We start from the raw sequence: 23,585 nt of genomic DNA, 5'->3' as shown, positions 1-23,585 counted from the left end.
AAGCGTGATAAATCTTTTAGCTTCTTTTCATAAATAGCTTACATTTGGAGCATATATATATTTTTTGGATTTTATTTTATTTTTTTATACAGTAGGTTCTTACTAGTTATCCATTTTATACATATTAGTGTTTAATGTCAATCCCAATCTCCCAATTCATCACAGAGCATATATTGTTGAGTTAATTTTTGCAAGGTACTAGAACATAGCTTGGTTCATAGTAATTAATTGTTAAATGTTAAAGAATTTTGACTTAGATGACTATCATATATATGTGTCAGATATAATCCTCCTCCTCCTCCTGTTCCTCCTCCTAAAGCTCGTAAGAGTTTATGAAGTAGATTTCATTTTAAGGTGATGTGTTAGAGTTAGCATTTTCACATTGTTGATTTCTTATTCTTTCATGCTTAAATAAGTACACTCAGAATCTGAAATTAGATTGTGTGAGTTTGTATCTTCTGTTGCGAACTACTTACTTGATATTGGGTAAATTTCTTAAACTCTAAGCCTCAGTGCCTGGCAAATAATAGTAGGCCTATAAGTATTTGTCAAAATTTTGTTTAAAGTTTTGAAGAAGAAAAGTGCTACAAAAAAATCAGGAGTAATCTTATAGTCACTTTCTATTTCTGTTTCCATGTACTGATTTTGCTTACTTTTTCCTTCAAACCTATTCTGTACCCTTCACTCTAAAAAAATTGCCATTTACTATCTATATTTTGATATTCTGTACTAGTTTATCTACCTGAATGGATCTTAGTCCATGTTAAATTTCTCATAGTATCTAACACTATGCTAGGTAGTTTATAAACACCTAGTTAATTGTTGGATTTCTTTGAGCATTTATTAAAAGGTTTAAAAAGAGTGTATGTCATTGATAGCATTCAGCTCGCTGAATGCTTTGTCTCCTACACCCTTCCCTTCACTTAGGCAAAATGATGTAAGTATGAGCATTTTTTTTAGCTTGAGGATTTCATTTTCTTATAGTTCTACTTAAACTATATATGTTTTACTTCTGTACTTTAAAACTCAAATGTGCTTTATATTCTAGGTCCGGTTTATCACTAAAATATGGCATCCTAATATTAGTTCCGTCACAGGGGCTATTTGTTTGGATATCCTGAAAGATCAATGGTAAGAGATTTTGAATTCGCTTTCAACCCTCTCTCATATGAATTCTGAGACTGTTTAGAGTGTTAAATGTGTACTTGCCTCAAAACATAAGCATATATTATACTTTTATTTGGCAATAATTTTAAAACTAGATGAAGTCTCTTAAGTACCTAAGAGAAAATATGTTACAGTTGAAATTGGAATCTATATTTAAATAGTGATTTATTAGGTAATGTCAGATGCTAGCTTTCCATCTTGAAAAATCTTAGATTTTATTTGTTGTTTTGGTAAATTTGAATTTTTGCTATCTCAGAAAGATATTTGTGAAAGACTAAAATAATTTAAGTATTGTAGTAATCAGCTCTGACTTGGATGGAATGTAGACAACAAAAATGTTAAAAGTTGTATTAATTGAGTGCGATTAGGTTCTAAGATTCTAAGAAGTACCTTTGTAGGTGGTATCGTCATTTGTACAGTGCTTTCACAATTTTTGTCTGATTTTATCTTAGCAGTATAGTGTTTAACCACTAGGTTAAAATCGTGGCTCTGCCATTTACTCATTTTTATGGTCTTGAGTAAATTACCTGGTCTTTTGCCTTCATTGCCTTATCTGAAAAAATTGGGGGTTAATACCTGTTTCATAGGGCTGTTGAGAAGAGTAAATGAGTTCTTTTATGTATTTCTCTTAGATTAGAGCCTGGCATAGTCTAACAGTATGGATTGAACAACCAAGACAAGAGATATAAAAAGACATTGGGGGGGAAGAAAACAATAAGTTATGCATTTGATTTGTTAAGAAAAGGAAAGAAATGAACCTGAATAAGCTGAAACAGGATGACAACATTTAGCATATGGGTCACTTGGTATATTTAGTAATTGGATAAACAGACAAGAGTTGCTGGTTTTGTTTTGTTTTTCCATTCTAATAGCACACCTGAGTAAAGCCTCTCTCTCAGTAGATCATCTCTTGGGATCCAGTTTCTTCGTCTGTGTTCCATACTGTTAAACATTGAACATTGTGGACTAGACCTAACTTTATCTTCTGTCATTTGTTTGATTTGTGACTTTCCACAATTTATTGAATTTCTGTGCCTCCATGTTTTTATCTATAAAGTCATCTCAAAGACCCCTTATAGCTCTGTTGTTCAGTGATATTAATGAAAATTTGCAGCATTAGAGACATTGTCCTTTTTTTCACTTGGCTTCAAGGACATCAGTTCTTCTGTTCTCCCCTTCCTTTTCCCACTCCTAGACTTCTCAACTAGTTCCTCCCTCATCTCCTGGAGCTTTGTACATGAGAATACCTCAGGGCTAAGTCTTTTTTCCATCTATACTCATTTCCTTGGTGAGCTCATCTGATTTCATAACTTCACCATTTATACACTAGCAACTCACATTTTCTGAACTCCAGACTCATGTCCTGCTGCCTGTTTAACATCTATACTTGAATATGTAATGGACATCTCAAACTTAAACATGCTGGAAACTGAACTATTTCCCCAACCCAAAACTTACTTCTTCCCCATGTAAGTTTTGGCAGCTACATCCTTGAGGTTGCTAAGGCCAAAACTTCGTCGTGATGCTTGTTTCTTCTTTTTCTGGTACCTTTATCACCAGAGAAATCTGCAAATCCTGTTGTTGAAACCGCCAACATTTTAGCAGCAGTTCATTACTACTACCTTGGTCCAAAGTTGCATTGCCTGTTGCCTGGACGGTTACAGTAGCCTGTCCCTTCTGCTTCTGACTTTACTCAGGCTATTCTCAGCAGACGGAATGAAACCTCCACCCCTTTGAAAACAAAACTCCAGACTAAAATTTTCCACTGTCTTCTCTTTTTGCTCAGAGTTAAACCAACAGTACTACCGCTTCTGATTATCTTCCTATAAATAGTTGAAAGATTATGGTGTATATAGAGACAGAGAATGTGAAATTTTGTATTAGAACACTCTTTATCAGCTATTCCCATTTCCTAAGGCAGGTCAAATAGCTGAATTTAGTCTTTTGATATCTATATCATTGAAATAATAAAAGATATCAGAGATATCAGATAAAATAGGTGACATTGGATATCCATGGGTTTGTCAGCCCACCCCCCCTGCCCCTTTTATTGAAGTAAATTGACATTCAGTGGATATCTAAATGTCAATGTTTAGGCTAATTTGGAACAGTTTTCTTAGAAAACAGTTTATTAACCTTGGTCTTTATTAATACATGTGGATGGTGATTTACCTTTAATATTTAACAACTTATGTTAGTATGGGTTATTTCTTAACTTTGTAACTTACCCTGTGTGGAAACCATCTTCTGATGTTTTTCTGTGACACCTCTTATGACTAAAGGTGTCTGTTTACCTCGGGAAGAAAATGACAACACATAAAAATTGCACTCATTGATACTGCTCTTCCAAAAGACACGAGCAGGCATTAAGAGAATATCTGTATGGTTGATAAGCTGTGCTCAGCACCATTAGTAATTAGAGAAATGCAAATTCAAATCACAATTAGATACCACTACACACTTGTAAATGGTTCTCATGCATTGCTGTTAAGAATGTAGTTCAGCCCCTCAACCAGCAGTATGTGCCAAAGCTAAATAAGTATATACCTTCACTATGGCACAGCAGTTCTACTCCTAGGTATATATCCAAGAGAAATCCGAGAGAAATGAGTGCATATGTCCACCAAAAGACTTGTACAAGAATATTCATAGCAGATTTATTCAAACTGCAAGTCACCCAAATGTCTATAAACAAGAGAATGGATATATAATGCTACAATCATGCAGTGGAACACTACATAGCAGTAAAAAAAAAAAAAAGGCATGTTGACACAAACAACATGTATGATTTTCATAGACATGTTGAGTGGCAATAGCCAGACACAAAGGAGTATATACTGTATGATTTCATTTTATGAAATTCAACATGAGTTAAAGCTAATTTTGGGTGATAGAAACTAGGACAGTCAGTGGTGGGTAGGTAGGGTTGTGAATAACAGGGGCAACATTGAGGCTTTCTGAGTGCTGGAAGTACTATGTATTTTGTTCTAGATGGTGGTTACCACGGGTGTATACATGTATAAAAATTCATCTAGCTGTCAAGCATTTTACTCTGGTTATACCTTAACAAAAAAATATAACAAAAGGGCTTCCCTGGTGGCGCAGTGGTTGAGAGTCCGCCTGCCGATGCAGGGGACATGGGTTCGTGCCCCGGTCTGGGAAGATCCCACATGCCATGGAGCTACTGGGCCCCGTGAACCATGGCCGCTGAGCCTGCGCGTCCGGAGCCTGTGCTCCGCAGCGAGAGAGGCCACAACAGTGAGAGGCCCATGTACCACCAAAAAAAAAAAAAAAAAAATTGAAGAATAGTTAATTTAGAATGTAGTGTTAGTTTCAAGTGTACAGCAAAGTGATTTTTTTTTTTTTTTTTTTTTTTTTTTGCGGTATGCGGGCCTGTCACTCTTGTGGCCTCTCCCATTGCGGAGCACAGGCTGCGATGCGCAGGCTCAGCGGCCATGGTTCACAGGCCCAGCCGCTCCGCGGCATGTGGGATCTTCCCGGACCGGGGCACGAACCCGTGTCTCCTGCATCGGCAGGCGGATTCTCAACCACTGCGCCACCAGGGAAGCCCAAAGTGATTTTTATACATATATATGTATATATTCTTTCTCCGATTCTTTTCCATGAAAAGTTACTACAAGATACTGAGTATAGTTCCCTGTGTTAAATTTTATATAGGGTATAAGGCATGGCAAAGGTCCACCTTCACTCTTCTGAGAGATCATTAAGTTGTTGTTTTTTTTCTATCATAGTAGCTTTATTTATTTACTTATTTTAACATCTTTATTGGAGTATAATTTCTTTACACAATGGTGTGTTAGTTTCTGCTTTATAACAGAGTGAATCAGCTATACATATACATATATCCCCATATCTCCTCTCTCTTGCGTCTCCTTCCCACCCTCCCTATCCCACCCCTCTAGGTGGTCACAAAGCACTGAGCTGATCTCCCTGTGCTATGTGGCTGCTTTGCACTAGCTATCTATTTTATTTATTTATTTTTAATTTATTGGAGTATAGTTGATTTACAATGTGTTTCAGGTGTACAGCAAACTGAATCAGTTATAGATATACATGTGTCCAACATTTTTGGCAAATTTTAAAAAATGATAATGTTAGGAGAAATTGGAGGCTTCCTCCCTTTTCTTTTTATCTTTTTTTTTTTTTTTTTACTGTTGAAGAATATTATTTTCTTGTGCCAATGCTTTTGTGTATTTTTTAAATTTTTTAATTTTATTTTTCTATACAGCAGGTTCTTATTAGTCATCAGTTTTATACACATCAGTGTATACATGTCAATCCCAATCACCCAATTCATCACACCACCATCCCCACCCCCCTGCGGCTTCCCCCCTTGGTGTCCATATGTTTGTTCTCTACATCTGTGTCTCAACTTCTGCCCTGCAAACTGGTTCATCTGTACTGTTTTTCTAGGTTCCACATACATGCGTTAATATACGATATTTGTTTTTCTCTTTCTGACTTCACTCTGTATGACAGTCTCTAGATCCATCCACGTCTCAACAAATGACCCAATTTCGTTCCTTTTTATGGCTGAGTAATATTCTATTTTATATATGTACCACATCGTCTTTATCCATTCGTCTGTCGATGGGCATTTATGTTGCTTCCATGACCTGGCTATTGTAAATAGTGCTGCAATGAACATTGGGATGCATGTGTCTTTTTTTTTTTTTTTTTTTTTACATCTTTATTGGAGTATAACTGTTTTACAATAGTGTGTTCGTTTCTCCTTTACAACAAAGTGAATCAGTTATACATATACACATGTTTCCATATCTCTTCCCTGTTGCGTCACCCTCCCTCCCACCCTCCCTATCCTAACCCTCTAGGTGGTCACAAAGCACAGAGGTGATCTCCCTGTGCTGTGCGGCAGCTTCCCACTAGCTGTCTAATTTATATTTGGTAGTGTATATATGTCCCTGCCACTCTCACTTTGTCACATCTTACCCTTCCCCCTCCCCATATCCTCAAGTCCATGCTCTAGTAGGTCTGTGTTTTATTCCCATCCTATCACTAATCTCTTCATGACATTTTTTTTTCTTAGATTCCATATATATGTTTTAGCATACGGTATTTGTTTTTCTCCTTCTGACTTACTTCACTCTGTATGACAGACTCCAGGTCTATCCACCTCATTACAAATAACTCAGTTTCATTTCTTTTTATGGCTGAGTAATATTCCATTGTATATATGTGCCACATCTTCTTTATCCATTCATCTATTGATGGACACTTAGGTTGCTTCCATGTCCTGGCTATCGTAAATAGAGCTGCAATGAACATTTTGGTACATGACTCTTTTTGAATTATGGTTTTCTCTGGGTATATGCCCAGTAGTGATATTGCTGGATAATATGGTAATCCTATTTTTAGTCTTTTAGGAACCTCCATACTGTTCTCCATAGTGGCTGTATCAATTTACATACCCACCAACAGTGCAAGAGAGTTCCCTTTTCTCCACACCCTCTCCAGCATTTGTTTGTAGATTTTCTGATGATGCCCATTCAAACTGGTGTGGGGTGATACCTCATTGTAGTTTTCGTTTGCATTTCTCTAATAATTAGTGATGCTGAGCAGCTTTTCCTGTGCTTCTTGGCCATCTGTAGGTCTTCTTTGGAGAAATGTCTGTTTAGTTCTTCTGCCCATTTTTATTTTTATTATTTTTTATTTATTTATTTATTTTTTTTGCGGTATGCGGGCCTCTCACTGTGTGGCCTCTCCCGTTGCGGAGCACAGGCTCCGGACGCGCAGGCCTAGCGACCATGGCTCACGGGCTTAGTTGCTCCGCGGCATGTGGGATCTTCCCGGACCAGGGCACGAACCCGTGTCTCCTGCATCGGCAGGCGGATTCTCAACCACTGCGCCACCAGGGAAGCCCTTCTGCCCATTTTTAGATTGGGTTGTTTGTTTCTTTAATTGAGCCGCATGAGCTGTTTATATATTTTGGAGATTAATCCTTTGTCCATTGATTCGTTTGCAAATATTTTCTCCCATTCTGAGCATTGTCTTTTCATCTTGTTTATGGTTTCCTTTGCTGTGCAAAAGCTTTGAAGTTTCATTAGGTCCCATTTGTTTATTTTTATTTTTATTTCCATTACTCTAGGAGGTGGATCAAAAAAGATCTTGCTGTGATTTATGTCAAAGAGCGTTCTTCCTTTGTTTGCCTCTAAGAGTTTTATAGTGTCCGGTCTTACTTTGAGGTCTCGAATCCATTTTGAGTTTATTTTTGTGTATGCTGTTAGGGAGTGTTCTAATTTCATTCTTTTACATGTAGCTGTCCAGTTTTCCCAGCACCACTTATTGAAGAAACTTTCTTTTCTCCATTGTATATCCTAGCCTCCTTTGTCATAGATTAGTTGACCATAGGTGCGTGGGTTTATCTCTGGGCTTTCTGTTTTGTTCCATTGATGTTTGTTTCTGTTTTTGTGCTAGTACCATATTTTCTTGATTACTGTAGCTTTGTAGTATAGTCTGAAGTCAGGGAGTCTGATTCCTCCCACTCTGTTTTTTCCCTCGAGACTGCTTTGGCTATTCGGGGTCTTTTGTGCCTCCATACAAATTTTAAGATTTTTGTTCTAGTTCCATAAAAAATGCCATTGGTAATTTGATAGGGATTGCATTGAATCTGTAGATTGCGTTGGGTAGTATAGTCATTTTCACAATATTAATTCTTCCAATCCAAGAACATGGTATATCTGTCCATCTTTTGGTATCATCTTTAATTTCTTTCATCAGTGTCTTATAGTTTTCTGCATATGGGTCTTTGGTCTCCCTAGGTAGGTTTATTCCTAGGTATTTTATTCTTTTTGTTGCAGTGGTAAATGGGAGTGTTTCCTTAATTTCTCTTTCTGATTTTTCATCATTAGTGTATAGGAATGCAAGAGATTTCTGTGCATTAATTTTGTATCCTGAAACTTTACCAGATTCATTGATTAGCTCTAATAATTTTCTGGTGGCATCTTTAGGATTCTCTATGTATAGTATCATGTCATCTGCAAACAGTGACAGTTTTACTTCTTCTTTTCCAATTTGTATTCCTTTTATTTCTTTTTGTTCTCTGATTGCCATGGCTAGGACTTCCAAAACTATGTTGAGTAATTATGGTGAGAGTGGACATCCTTCTTGTGTTCCTGATCTTAGAGGAAATGCTTTCAATTTTTCACCACTGAGAATGATGTTTGCTGTGGGTTTGTGGTATATGGCCTTTATTATGTTGAGGTAGGTTTCCTCTATGCCCACTTTCTGGAGAGTTTTTATCATAATGGGTGTTGAATTTTGTCAAAAGCTTCTTCTGCATCTATTGAGATAATCATGTGGATTTTCTCCTTCAGTTTGTTAATATGGTGTATCACATTGATTGGTTTGCATATATTGAAGAATCCTTGCATCCCTGGGATAAATCCCACTTGATCATGGTGTGTGATCCTTTTATTGTGTTGTTGGATTCTGTTTGCTAGTATTTTGTTGAGGATTTTTGCATCTATATTCATCAGGGATATTGGTTTGTAATTTTCTTTTTTTGTAGTATCTTTGTCTGGTTTTGATATCAGGGTGATGGTGGCCTCATAGAATGAGTTTGGGAGTGTTCCTTCCTCCACAATTTTTTGGAAGAGATTGAGAAGGATGGGTGTTGGCTCTGCTCTAAAAGTTTGATAGAATTCACCTGTGAAGCCATCTAGTCCTGGACTTTTGTTTGTTGGAAGATTTTAATCACAGTTTCAATTTCATTACTTGTGGCTGGTCTGTTCATATTTTCTATTTCTTCCTGGTTCAGTCTTGGAAGGTTATACCTTTCTAAGAATTTGTCCATTTCTTCCAGGTTGTCCATTTTATTGGCATAGAGTTGCTTGTAGTAGTCTCTTAGGATGCTTTGTATTTCTGCTGTGTCTTTTGTAACTTCTCCTTTTTCATTTCTAATTTTATTGATTTGAGTCCTCTCCCTCTTTTTCTTGATGAGTCTGGCTAATGGTTTATCAATTTTGTTTATCTTCTCAAAGAACCAGTTTTTAGTTTTATTAATCTTTGCTATTTTCTTTGTTTCTATTTTATTTATTTCTGCTTTGATCTTTATGATTTCTTTCCTTCTGCTAACTTTGGGTTTTGTTTGTTCTTCTTCCTCTAGTTCCTTTAGGTGTAAGGTTAGATTGTTTATTTGAGATTTTTCTTGTTTCTTGAGGTAGGCTTGTATAGCTATAAACTTCCCTCTAAGAACTGCTTTTGCTGCATCCCATAGGTTTTGGATCGTTGTGTTTTCATTGTCATTTGTCTCTAGGTATTTTTCATTTCCTGTTTGATGTCTTCAGTGATCTCTTGGTTATTTAGTAAAGTATTGTTTAGCCTCCATGTGTTTGTGGTTTTTTTACATTTTTTTCCATGTAATTCATTTCTAATCTCATAGCGTTGTGGTCAGAAAAGATGGTTGATATGATTTCAACTTTTAAAATTTATTTAAGTTTGATTTGTGACCCAAGATGTGATCTATCCTGCATAATGTTCTGTGTGCAGTCGAGAAGAAAGTGTAATCTGCTGTTCTTGAATGGAATGTCTTATAAATATCAAGTAAATCTATCTGATCTATTGTGTTATTTAAAGCTTGTGTTTCTGTATTAATTTTCTGTTTGGATGATGTGTCCATTGGTGTAAGTGAGGTGTTAAAGTCCCCCACTGTTATTGTGTTATTGTCGATTTCCTCTTTTATAGTTGTTAGCAGATGCCTTATGTATCGAGGTGCTCCGACGTTGGGTGCATATATATTTATAATTGTTATATTTTCTTGGATTGATCCTTTGATCATTATGTAGTGTACTTCCTTGTCTCTTGTAACATACTTTATTTTAAAGTCTATTTTATCTGATACGAGTATTGGTATTCCAGCTTTCTTTTGATTCCATTTGCATGGAATATCTTTTTCCATCCCCTCACTTTCAGTCTGTATGTGTCCCTAGGTCTGAAGTGGGTCTCTTGTAAACAGCGTGTATATCGGTCTTGTTTTTGTATCCATTCAGGAAGCCTGTGTCTTTTGGTTGGAGCATTTAATCCATTCACGTTTGAGGTAATCATCGATATGTATGTTCCTTTGACCATTTTCTTAATTGTTTTGGGTTTCTTTTTGTAGGTCCTTTTTTTCTCTTGTGTTTCCCACTTAGAGAAGTTCCTTTAGCGTTTGTTGTAGAGCTGGTTTGGTGGTGCTGAATTCTCTTAGCTTTTGCTTGTCTGTAAAGCTTTTGAATTCTCTGTCCAATCTGAATGAGATCCTTGCCGGGTAGAGTAATCTTGGTTGTAGGTTCTTCCCTTTCATCATTTTAAGTATATCATGCCATTCCCTTCTGTCTTTTATTGTTTCTGCTGAGAAATCAGCTGTTAACTTTATGGGAGTTCCCTTGTATGTTATTTGCCATTTTCCTTGTAACTTTTAATAAATTTTCTTTGCCTTTAATTTTTGTCAGTTTGATTACTATGTGTCTCGGTGTGTTTCTCCTTGGGTTTCTCCTGCCTGGGACTCTCTGCATTTGCTGGACTTGGGTGGCTATTTCCTTTCCTATGTTAGGGAAGTTTTCGACTATAATCTCTTCAAATATTTTCTCGGATCCTTTCTCTCTCTCTTCTCCTTCTGGGACCCTTATAATGTCAATGATGTTGTGTTTAATGCTGTCCCAGAGGTCTCTTAGGCTGTCTTCATTTATTTTCATTCTTTTTTCTTTATTCTGCTCTGCAGCAGTGAATTCCACCATTCTGTCTTCCAGGTCACTTATCCGTTCTTCTGCCTCAGTTATTCTGCTATTGATTCCTTTTAGTGTAGTTTTCATTTCAGTTATTGTATTGTTCATCTCTGTTTGTTCTTTAATTCTTCTAGGTCTTTGTTAAACATTTCTTGCATCTTCTCGATCTTTGCCTCCATTCTTTTTCCGAGGTCCTGGATGATCTTCACTATCATTATTCTGGATTGTTTTTCTGGAAGGTTGCCTATCTGTACTTCACTTAGTTGTTTTTCTGGGGTTTTATCTTGTGCCCTCTGCCTTTTCATCTTGTCTCTCTTTCTGTGAATGTGTTTTTTGTTCCACAGATGCAGGATTGTAGTGCTTCTTGCTTCTGCTGTCTGCCCTCTGGTGCATGAGTCTATCTAAGAGGCTTGTGAAAGTTTCCTGATTGAAGGGATTGGTGGTCAGTAGAGCTGACTGTTGCTCTGGTGGGCAGAGCTCAGTAAAAGTTTAATCAGCTTGACTGCTGATGGGTGGGGCTGGGTTCTTTCCCAGTTGGTGTTTGGCCTGAGGCAACCCAACACTGGAGCCTACCAGGGCTGTTTGGTGTGGCTATTGCAGACACTGGGAGGGCTCACGCCAGGGAGTACTTCCCAGAACTTCTGCTGCCAGTGTCCTTGTCCTCACATTGAGCGACAGCCACCCCCTGCCTCTGCAGGAGACCCTCCAACACTAGCAGGTAGGTCTGGTTCAGTCTTCTGTGGGGTCACTGCTCCTTCCCCTGTGTCCCGATGTGCACACTCCTTTGTGTGTGCCCTCCAACAGTGGAGTCTCTGTTTCCTCCAGTCCTGTCGGAGTCCTGCAGTCAAATCCCAGTAGCCTTCAAAGTCTTATTCTCTGGGAATTCCTCCTCCCGTTGCTGGACCCCCAGGTTGGGAAGCCTGATGTGGGGCTCAGAACCTTCACTCCAGTGGGTGGACTTCTGTGGTATAAGTGTTCCGCAGTCTGTGAGTCACCCACCCAGCAGTTATGGGATTTGATTTTACTGTTCTTGTGCCCCTCCTACCGTCTGTTTGTGGCTTCTTCTTTGTCTTTAGATGTGGGGTATCTTTTTTGGTGAGTTCCAGTGTCTTACTGTCGATGATTGTCAAGTAGCTAGTTGTGGTTCTGGTGTTCTCACAAGAGGGAGAGCACGTCCTTCAATTCCGCCATCTTGGTTCAGGGCCCTAGCTATCCATTTTACATTTGGTAGTTTATATATGTCCGTGCCATTCTCTCACTTTGTCTCAGCTTACACTTCCCCTTCCCTGTGTCCTCAGGTCCATTCTCTACATCTCCATCTTTATTCCTGTCCTGCCCCTAGGTTCTTTAGAACCACTTTTTAAATTTTAAGATTCCATATATATGTGTTAGCATACAGTATTTGTTTTTCTGTTTCTGACTTACTTTACTCTGTATGACAGACTCTAGGTCCATCTACCTCACTACAGATAACTCAATTTCATTTCCTTTTATGGCTGAGTAATATTTCATTGTATACATGTGCCACATCTTTATCTATTCATCTGTCGATGGACACTTAGGTTGCTTCCATGTTCTGGCTATTGTAAATAGTAGAGCTCATTAAGTTGTTAAGAATAATGTTTATTGCCTTCTTGAGATGTAAACATATATGTGTTTATTGTAAATTAAAATTATTGAGTTTAATAATTGGTTTAGTATATACAGTTAAATACTCTGAGTGAAGAGTTTTCTTCCATATTCAGATACATTTCCTTGAAATAATTTTATTTTATTTATTCTCTTGGCTGTGTTACGCATCATGTGGGATCAGTTAAACATTATATAACTTAATATTTTGTTTAAAGTGTTGTTACAGATTTCTAAATTGTGGAACTTCGCTTTTGGCCCAGTGGTCCCAATGCAGGGGGCACGGGTTTGATCCCTGGTTGGGTAACTAAGATCCTGCCTGCTGCGTGGTGTGGCCAAAAAAAAAAAGATTTATAAATCAGGATGCTTAATTCCACTGGGATATTAGAGTAGCTAGCTTTGTGTATTCTATTTCTGTGATATTTTGTACTTTTGTACTTTTTTGAGTGGTTTAAGTCAGCTTCAAGGTGATATATCTGGGCGGCTCTTGATGTGCATGTGTCTGTAAATATTCTCTTTACAATTACGCAAATATAAAATGAAGTTAGAGTAAGTAAGTAATTAAGAAAGATTTCATCTTGTTAATAGTGATAATGAATGGTAGAACAAGAATTAACATTTAAAGACTAAATTTGGAATTTTATGCTTTGCTTACTGTCTTAAAAGAATATTGTTCATTCTAAAGTTAATAAAACTTCTGGTTGAAAATAAGTTGTGCATGCTCTTAGGAAATTTAGAAATTTAGTCTAGAAAAATAATTTCTGTTTTCCCAGCCCTGTTTCAGAATTAGAAATTTCCATTACACAGGAGTGCCTTGGCGGTCCAGTGGTTAAGACTCCATGTTTCCAGTGCAGGGGTGGGGGGGGCGCAGGTTTGATCCCTGGTCAGGGAACTAAGATCCCATGTGCCGTGCAGTGTGGCAAAAAAAAAAAAAAAAAAAAAAAAAAAAATTTCCGTGTCATGTAACTATATAGTGGTTGAAAAAGTTTTTAAAATTTAATTCTCTTTTCAATGCTAGTTTAGCATTTCACCTAATTTTAAAACATCATAACCAAAGTTTTTCTTATTTCTGTAGCTTCTCTAAAAGGATAAGTTGATCAATAAAATTTTTTATTCTGATAGCTTTTTTTTTTTTTAAACACAGCTTTTAAAAATGTTGTATTGGGCTTCCCTGGTGGCACAGTGGTTGAGAGTCCGACTGCCGATGCAGGGGACGCGGGTTCGTGCCCTGGTCTGGGAAGATCCCACATGCCGCTGAGCGGCTGGGCCTGTGAGCCATGGCCGCTGAGCCTGCGCGTCCGGAGCCTCCGCGGCGGGAGTGGCCGCAGCAGTGAGAGGCCCACGTACCAAAAAAAAAGAAAAAAAAATGCTGTATTGAGGTGTGATTTATCTTAAACTGCCCACATTAAAAATTCACAATCTGGGCTTTCCTGGTGGCGCAGTGGTTGAGAATCCGCCTGCCGATGCAGGGGACACGGGTTCGTGCCCCGGTCCGGGAAGATCCCACATACCGCGGAGCAGCTGGGCCCGTGAGCCATGGCCGCTGGGCCTGCGCGTCCGGAGCCTGTGCTCCGCAACGGGAGAGGCCACAACAGTGAGAGGCCCGCGTACCACAAAAAAAAAAAAAAAAAAAAAAAATTCACAATTTGATAAGTCTGGACCTACAGATACGTCCATGAAGCTATCACAAATCAAGATAGCGAACATAACCAACATATCCAAAAATTTCCTTGTGAGTGTCCCTTTGTAATTGCTCCTTCCCACCCTTCCTGCTCCCCCATTCCCCAGCAACCACTGATCTACTGTCACTATATATAGTTTGCATTTTGTGGAATTTAATATAAATGACAATTCTGATAGCATTTTAGATGAAGAACCATTTGTATTATAATTTTTCTCTAACAGATAAAATGTAGACATGTTTGTGATACTGGTTTAATTTTATTGGTTTAGAACAGCCTTTCTCAATTCGCTTTAAGCTGTAATGCACTAAAGTAGTATTTCTCAAAAATTAGCTTGCATCAGAATCACTTGGAATATCTGTTAAATCCCTCAGAATTTCTGATTCAGTAGGTCTGGGATAGGGCTAAGAATGTTCATTTCTTAGAAGTTCGCAAGTGATTTTGCTGCTACCGGCTGAAGAAACCACACTGTGTGAGACACATTTCCTTACGACATTTGTTGTTGATAATAAATTAACTTTTCCTAAGCATCCAGGATGGTACTATTTATATACCATCCTTGGGGAAATTGAGAAAATACTTAGTAATTTTCTCTGTTCTGTGGTTAAAATGAGGAACCCAGTTGAAAAATACTGGTTTAGAATTATCTAATTTGTGTGGTGAAAATGGGCATGTTCTTTAGTAATCTTCAACATTTAGCAGAAGCAAGAAGAACTACAATTCTGCAGCCTGTGGAAGGAAAACCACATTCACAAAAAGATACACAAAATGAAAAGGCAGAGGACTTTGTACCAGATGAAGGAAGAAGATAAAACCCCAGAAAAAAAACTAAATGAAGTGGAGATAGACAACCTTCCAGAAAAAGAATTCAGAATAATGATAGTGAAGATCATCCAGGACCTCGGAAAAGAATGGAGGCAAAGATTGAGAAGATGCAAGAAATGTTTAACAAAGACCTAGAAGAATTAAAGAACAAACAAACAGAAATGAACAATACAATAACTGAAATGAAAACTACACTAGATGGAATCAATAGCAGAATAACAAGGCAGAAGAACGGATAAGTGACCTGGAAGACAGAATGGTGGAATTCACTGCTGCAGAGCAGAATAAAGAAAAAAGAATGAAAATAAATGAAGACAGCCTAAGAGACCTCTGGGACAGCATTAAACACAACATCATTGACATTATAAGGGTCCCAGAAGGAGAAGAGAGAGAGAAAGGATCCGAGAAAATATTTGAAGAGATTATAGTCGAAAACTTCCCTAACATAGGAAAGGAAATAGCCACCCAAGTCCAGCAAATGCAGAGGGTCCCAGGCAGGAGAAACCCAAGGAGAAACACACCGAGACACATAGTAATCAAATTGACAAAAATTAAAGGCAAAGAAAAATTATTAAAAGTTACAAGGAAGGGGCTTCCCTGGTGGCGCAGTGGTTGAGAATCTGCCTGCTAATGCAGAGGACATGGGTTCGAGCCCTGGTCTGGGAAGATCCCACATGCCGCGGAGCAATTAGGCCCGTGAGCCACACTACTGAGCCTGCGCGTCTGGAGCCTGTGCTCCGCAACAAGAGAGGCCGCGATAGTGAGAGGCCCGCGCACCGCGATGAAGAGTGGCCCCCGCTTGCCACAACTAGAGGAAAGCCCTCGCACAGAAACGAAGACCCAACACAGCCATAAATAAATAAATAAATTAAAAAAAAAAAAGTTACAAGGAAAATGGCAAATAACATACAAGGGAACTCCCATAAGGTTAACAGCTGATTTCTCAGCAGAAACTCTACAAGCCAGAGGTAGTGGCATGATATACTTAAAGTGATGAAAGGGAAGAACTTACAACCAAGATTACTCTACCCGGCAAGGATCTCATTCAGATTCGATGGAGCTTTACAAGCTCCATCGTAAAGCTTTACAAGCTTTACAGACAAGCAAAAGCTAAGAGAATTCAGCACCGCCAAACCAGCTCTACAACAAATGCTAAAGGAACTTCTCTAAATGGGAAACGCAAGAGAAGAAAAGGACCTACAAAAACAAACCCAAAACAATCAACAATATGGTAATAGGAACATACATATCAATAATTACCTTAAACGTGAATGGATTAAATGCTCCAACCAAAAGACACAGGCTTCCTGAATGGATACAAAAACAAGACCCAAATGTATGCTGTTTATAAGAGATCCACTTCAGACCTAAGGACACATACAGACTGAAAGTAAGGGGGGATGGAAAAAGATATTCCATGCAAATGGAAATCAAACGAAAGCTGGAGTAGCAATACTCATATCAGATAAAATAGACTTTAAAGTAAAGAATGTTAGAAGAGACAAGGAAGGACACTACATAATGATCAAGGGATCAATCCAAGAAGATTTAACAATTGTAAACATATATGCACCCAACATAGGAGCACTTCAATATATAAGGCAACTGCTAACAGCTATAAAAGAGGAAATCGACAGTAACGCAGTGATAGTGGGGGACTTTTAACACCTCACACCAATGGACAAATCATGGAAACAGAAAATTAATAAGGGAACACAATAGAAGCAGATTTAATTGATATTTATATCAGTTAAATGACACAATAGACCAGATAGATTTAATTGGTATTTGTAGGACATCCGATCCAAAAGCAGCAGATTGTACTTTCTTCGCAAGTGCACACGGAACATTCTCCAGGATAGATCACATCTTAGGTCACAAATCAAGCCTCAGTAAATTTAAGAAAATTGAAATCATAACAAGCATCTTTTCTGATGACAATGCTGTGAGATTAGAAATCAGTTATGGGGGTAAAAAGTGTAAAAAACACAGAAACAAAAACACATGGAGGCTAAATAATATGTTACTAAATAACTGAGAGATCACTGAAGACATCAAAGAGGAAATCAGAAAATACCTAGAGACAAATTACAACAAAAACACAATGATCCAAAACCTATGGGATGCAGCAAAAGCAGTTCTGAGAGGGAAGTTTTTAGCAGTACAAACCTACCTCAAGAAACAAGAAAAATCTCAAAACAACTTAACCTTACATCTAAAGGAACTAGAGAAAGAAGAACAAAACCCAAAGTTAGTAGAAGGAAAGAAATCATAAAGATCAGAGCAGAAATAAATGATATAGAAACAAAGAAAACATTTTCACAGATCAGTGAAACTAAAAGCTGATTCTTTGAGAAGGTAAACAAAATTGCTAAACCTTTAGCCAGACTCATCAAGAAAAAGAGGGAGAGGACTGAAATCAATAAAATTAGAAATGACAAAGGAGAAGTTACAACAGACACAGCAGAAATACAAAGCATCCTAAGAGACTACTACAAGCAACTCTTTGCCGATAAAATGGACAACCTGGAAGAAATGGACAAATTTTTAGAAAGGTGTCATCTTCCAAGACTGAACCAGGAAGAAATAGAAAATATGAAGAGAACAATCACAAGTAATGAAACTGTGATTAAAATCTTCCAACAAACAAAAATCCAGGACCAGATGGCTTCACAGGTGAATTCTATCACTATCAAACATTTAGAGCAGAGCCAACACCCATCCTTCTCAAACTCTTCCAAAAAATTGTGGAGGAAGGAATACACCGAAACTCCTTCTGTGAGGCCACCATCAACCTGATACCAAAACCAGACACAGATACTACAATAAAAGAAAATTACACAACAATATCCCTGATGAATACAGATGCAAAAATCCTCAACAAAATACTAGCAAACAGAATCGAACAACACATTATAAGGATCATATACCATGATCAAGTGGGATTTATCCCAGGGATGCAAGGATTCTTCAATATACGCAAATCAATCAATGTGATACACCATATTAACAAATTGAAGAATAAAAACCATATGATCATCTCAAAAAAAATAATCTTCAACATTTAAAATAGTTCACTACTATGCTATTTCACTATTGTATTCAGAAATATTTGTATATTAACTGGTCAAGTAATTTTTTAACAGAAATGCTGAGAGTCCTTTTTCGTTAGGTAGATACCATTTTCTAGATAAATCTTTGCTTTATAAACACATTTACAGGTATGAATATTATGTATATTAAGCAAAAAATTTTCCCTTTTCAGAATGTTATAGAATGATTTTTAAATTTTCTTTCGTTTTTTATTAAAGTATAGGTGCTGTACAATATTATGTAAGTTACAGGTATACAATTTTATGTTAATTACAGGTATACAATATAAGTTACAGGTGTACAGTATAGTGATACACAATTTTTAAAGGTTATACTCCATTTATACTTATAAAATAATATATATTTATTATTATTATAAAGTATTAGCTGTATTACCCATGTTGTACAGTATATCCTTGTAGCTTACTTTATACTTAATAATTTGTACCTCTTACACCCCATCCATATATTGCCCCTCCCTCCTCCTTTCTCCCCACTGCTCACCACTAATTCTCTTTGTCTGTGAGTCTGCTTCTTTTTTGTTATATTCTCCACTTTGTTTTATTTTTTAGATTTCACATTTAAGTGCTATTGTATATAGTATTTGTCTTTCTTTATCTGACATATCACTTAGCATAATGCCCTCCAAGTAATTTTATGCTTTCTTGAAAATAAAGGATATTTGCTTAATGGTATCTTGTTTTTAGAATTGTTCACATGTTACTTTATCACTTTATTTTAAGCTTGTGTTAGAGAAATGGATAGAAAGTAAGTTAGTAGGTAAAGCTGACCAGAAGAATATGTCAACAATACGGGCAAAATGAACAAAGCTAAGCCAATTAAGGGCAATTTAAGTTGTCTTAAGAAATAGAAGGACTCATTTGTTGTTAAAAAAAGGGTAGGCAGATGTATAATTATAAATTTCTAAGACTTAATTATATGATTAAGATAAAAATCTAGATTATTTTTAGCTTCAGTAGTTTCCATGTTGTATTCAGAAAACCTGTATTTTGGTTTGTCATGCAAAGTGTTCTTAACTGGGATATCTTCCTATTTTGAATTTCAGGGCAGCAGCAATGACTCTCCGCACGGTATTATTGTCATTGCAAGCACTACTGGCAGCTGCAGAACCAGATGATCCACAAGATGCAGTAGTAGCAAATCAGGTAAGGTAGCTGCTTTTGAAAGACTTTCTTGTGCTTACCTATGAGTGTTTACTTTAGTGGTTTGCAGTGGTTAGAACAGAAGCATACGTCTATTGAAAGTATATTTGGAAATGGTTTCCTTTCTTGCTGTGAGATGATTGTATCAGGTGTAATAGTGAAAACCTTATTTTGTGATTTTGTTTAACACATTAGTTTGTTTATATGGTAGATGCTTTTTTCCTAACATATTATGAAGTTTTCAAACACTCAATGTTGAAAGAATTACACAGTGAATACCCACATATCTACCTACCATCTTGATTCTATGATTAACATTTTACTTCATGTGCTTTATCATGTGTGTCCATTTATCTGTCTCTTAATTCAGTGATGATCCTTCCCTGATGATAATGTTAATCAGCTCCTACTGTGGCACTGAAGTTGCATGGTGAAGGTTATCAAAAACCTTGTAATTGCCAAATGGTTGTGATCTTTGATTTCCAAGGCAGCGGTTAGCAAATTACAGCCAGACTGACTGTTTATGTGAATAATGTTTTATTGGAACATAGCCACCCCCATTTTTTTACAGCTACAAGTGGCAGAATTGAATAATTATGACAGAGACAATATTGTCAGAAAGCCTGAATAAATATTATCTGGTCCTTTAAGAAAGTTGCCAACCCATACTCTAAACCAGTGGTTCCCAACTGTTTTGGAACCAGGGACTGGTTTCGTGGAAGACAATTTTTCTACAGACTGGTGGCGGAGGGTGGGGGGTGGAGTGGAGATGGTTCAGGTGGCGATGCGAGCGATGGGGAGTGCCATGTGCAGCCTTGCTCTCTCGCTGCTCACCTCCTGCTGTGTGGACCCGTTCTTAACAGGCTGAGGATTGGTACTGGTCCGCAGCCTGGGGGTTGGGGACCCCTGCTCTAAACCGTTAGGATTTATTGAGCCTTGTGTTTTAGGGTTTTTTGGTTTTTAACCTAGAAATTTTTTGTTCTCTTGACTTCTGAGATAACTACTCTCTTTTCCTGTCTTCGTAGTTGTGGTTGTTCCCTCCTACTTCCTACAGTTGTTTCTCTTCTTTCTCCACTCTGCCCCACCCCCCCGTCCTCTTTTTTGTTTTTTTTCTTGTCCACACTGCACAGCTTGCAGGATCTTAGTTCCCCAACCAGGGATTGAACCTGTGCCCCCTGTAATGGAAGTGCAGAGTCCTAATCACTGGACCACCAAGGAATTACCTCTCCTCCCTTTTAAATATACTTTCTCAGTTCTTACATTGTTTCTTTCACTTTCCATTATATACTCTCACTTGGATGATCATAGCCACGCTGATGTTACCACCTGTATGTTGATGACAATATTCAGGCTTGACCTCTGTCCTGAGCCCAAGAGCCTGTTTGGAAGTGGAGAGCTCTTTATGAATATTCCATGGGTACCTCAGTACAGCATTCCCAAAACTGAATGCAGAATCTTAAACCTGTGAACCTGTTCATCCTTCTGTAATATAATCAATTTATATATCCCAGTCACAGACTTGGAGTACTTCTCTATGTCTCCTATTCTCTCGTATCCCAGTATCTCTCTGTTGTAATACTTCTCTGATTGCCTTAATTCACATGTTTAAAAATTTCTCATTTGACTGCTCTGATGGAGCTCCCTACCTCAGCCTCTTCTTTCCTTCATATTCTACACTGATAGCAGTTAGCTTTATAAAGTGTAAATCTTATTTCACTTTACTGTTAAAAACCTATTGGTAGCTTTACTATCACCTACTTGGTAAGTCCAAATTGTTTAGTTTGAAGAGTTCCTTCATGATTTGAACTGTCTATAAACCCAGTTTCATCTCCTAAATTCTTACTGTTCTTCAAACTCATGCTGTTCAAGATGGTGTCATTCCTACATGTCATTTCACCCAGTCTGCCATTTTTCCTCTAAGAAAACATTTCCTTTTAGAAACTTCTTTCTTTCCTTTGAAAAGTTCGTCACTCCTTATGTTGTGTATATCCTTGTTAATGTGTTCTACTATTATTTGCCTTAGAGTGCTTAGAATTATGGTTTAACGTGTTATATATGTGCTATTCATTCTTTTCTTTTTTTTTTTTTTTTTTTTTTTGGCGGTACGCGGGCGTCTCACCATTGTGGCCTCTCCTGTTGCGGAGCACAGGCTCCGGATGCACAGGTTCAGCGGCCATGGCCCACGGGCCCAGCCGCTCTGCGGCATGTGGGATCTCCCCTGATCAGGGCATGAACCTGCGTCCCCTGCATCGGCAGGCAGACTCTCAACCACTGCGCCACTAGGGAAGCCCCCATTCATTTTTTTTTTTTTTTCTTTTCCCATTCATTTTTGATAGTCAGAAACATGGCTTGAGTTCCAGCTTTGATTTCCTGTTGAGTTCTGAGCCTCAAAGTTTGAGGTTGGACTCAGTTTTCTTCTAACTCTCTTCAGTAGTTTGACTTATTTCCTTTTAATAATGGTAGAAACTAGATTTATCATTTTAATGTATAGAAATATTTAATGTGTATAAAACATCTTAAGAAAAAATATTAAAGTGAATTTAATATTTTAAATTTATACTTGGCTTTATTAATTAATGGTAGTCCCAGAATATTTGAGAATAAATTTACTTCTTTCCAATGCGTATGGAAAATCATACCTTTTAAAAAGTACTATATGGTGAGTTCATAATCATCTCAAAACATGTGCTGTAAGTTAGGACTTTGCATATGGGGTTTTCTTAAATCACCGTACACTAATACAGCTCTAGCAAAACAGCAAAGTCAAGTTGTATTCTAGCCTGAGCTATGATCAATACAGAAGTTGGTCACATTAATGTCCACATAATTTTAGAAGCTAGTAATTCTGTTTATCTCTATAATGTTTGCCAATGCACAGTGTTTAGAGACAACTCTAATAACTCCATTTAGTATTAGTTTTCTGCTACTTTGTTGAAATTGGAGATTAAAGTTGATAAACGTTATTTTTGTTTTTCTTTCCTCAGTGCAACTTGTGAATCACAGCTTCAGGTTAAACAGTTTTCTTGAGTGACATAGTTTGTTTGCAGTGGAAAGTGAATCAGTCACATTTTAAAAATCAAATGTACATTTATTTACATTTTACTTAGAAAAATCAGGTTTTTAGGCAATTAAGAGATGAGTTACTATATTGAATATTATAACTGCATTGTCATGCCAATCAATTCTTTTCCCCCCTGTAGTACAAACAAAATCCCGAAATGTTCAAACAGACAGCTCGACTTTGGGCACATGTGTATGCTGGAGCACCAGTTTCTAGTCCAGAATACACCAAAAAAATAGAAAACCTATGTGCTATGGGCTTTGATAGGGTAAGTACATAAAGGCATGTTGATTTTTACTTATTCATTAAATTATTGCTGCAAATCCTTGGCTGACAAAAGTGGCTCAAAAAAATACTCTAAATCTAATTTTGATAAGCAAACTGTTATTAAAACCAGTGATTTTTTTTTTTTTTTGGGCTGATTCCAGTCATTGGTTTTAGAAGCTTCTTTTTATGAAGTGCAAGGTAACTTAAAAATGAAAAAAACAAGGTGTGGTTTCTTAATATAAAGACAGTGGGTGATGCAGTATTTTAAAAATATTTCCTTGAGATTTTATTTATTTATTTTGTCTCCTTTTCTTTTCTACAGAATGCAGTAATAGTGGCCTTGTCTTCAAAATCTTGGGATGTAGAGACTGCAACAGAACTGCTTCTGAGTAACTGAGACATAGAGCTGCTGATATAGTCAAGCTTGCCCCTTCTTGAGGAGCATCAACATCTGTTATTTTTAGGATTCTGCGTAGATTTCTTTTAAACTGGCATTCTTGCCTAATGATGTTATCTAGGCACCATTGGAGACTGAAAAAAATCTCTGCTCTGTAAATAAAGCTAATTAAACGTCTCTGTAAATTTAAAAAGGGGAAATACTTTAATTTTTTTCTTACTTAATAGTGTAAAAATTCTTTGAGCTAAGCTAAAACCATGGAAAAAACATGCTACTTTAGTGTTTAGCAGTGTAGCAAGACTAGCAAGAGTTTGCTTCAGGATTTCGTTGAATAATTAAGATAATATTTTGAGTGTGTCAGGGCCATTCAAATTGTTGGTGTTGCATCACAGCTACCTTAACTGTTTTTAACATGGATCCTCTGTGCCTGTGAATTTACTTGCATGCTTGTACTTGACTTCTTAGGATGGGTAGCTGAAAAGACCACCATTTTAAGCATTTGAGAATTCTTAAATATGAGATTATTCAGAATTGAAGATGGTGACCTATTCAGAGCCT

The 23,585-nt window shown here is 37.3% G+C and overlaps 1 protein-coding gene across 2 annotated transcripts in view; it reads left to right on the top strand.

Moving 5' to 3' along the window:
* UBE2K (ubiquitin conjugating enzyme E2 K) overlaps positions 1 to 23,220 on the top strand; it is a 77,255-nt gene extending 54,035 nt beyond the window's left edge. For both annotated transcript variants that reach the window (XM_059067101.2, XM_067036274.1), the window contains exons 4-7: positions 1,049 to 1,131; positions 19,206 to 19,305; positions 22,503 to 22,631; positions 22,953 to 23,220. In XM_059067101.2, the coding sequence (XP_058923084.1) occupies positions 1,049 to 1,131; positions 19,206 to 19,305; positions 22,503 to 22,631; positions 22,953 to 23,027 (387 nt within the window). In that variant the 3' untranslated portion in view covers positions 23,028 to 23,220. The remainder of the gene's footprint in view (positions 1 to 1,048; positions 1,132 to 19,205; positions 19,306 to 22,502; positions 22,632 to 22,952) is intronic.
* The last annotated feature ends 365 nt before the right edge of the window (positions 23,221 to 23,585 follow it).

The sequence above is a fragment of the Kogia breviceps genome, chromosome 6 (genome assembly GCF_026419965.1).
Source record: "Kogia breviceps isolate mKogBre1 chromosome 6, mKogBre1 haplotype 1, whole genome shotgun sequence".
Lineage (NCBI taxonomy): Eukaryota > Metazoa > Chordata > Mammalia > Artiodactyla > Physeteridae > Kogia > Kogia breviceps.
This window is presented reverse-complemented; position numbering and strand designations above follow the sequence as displayed.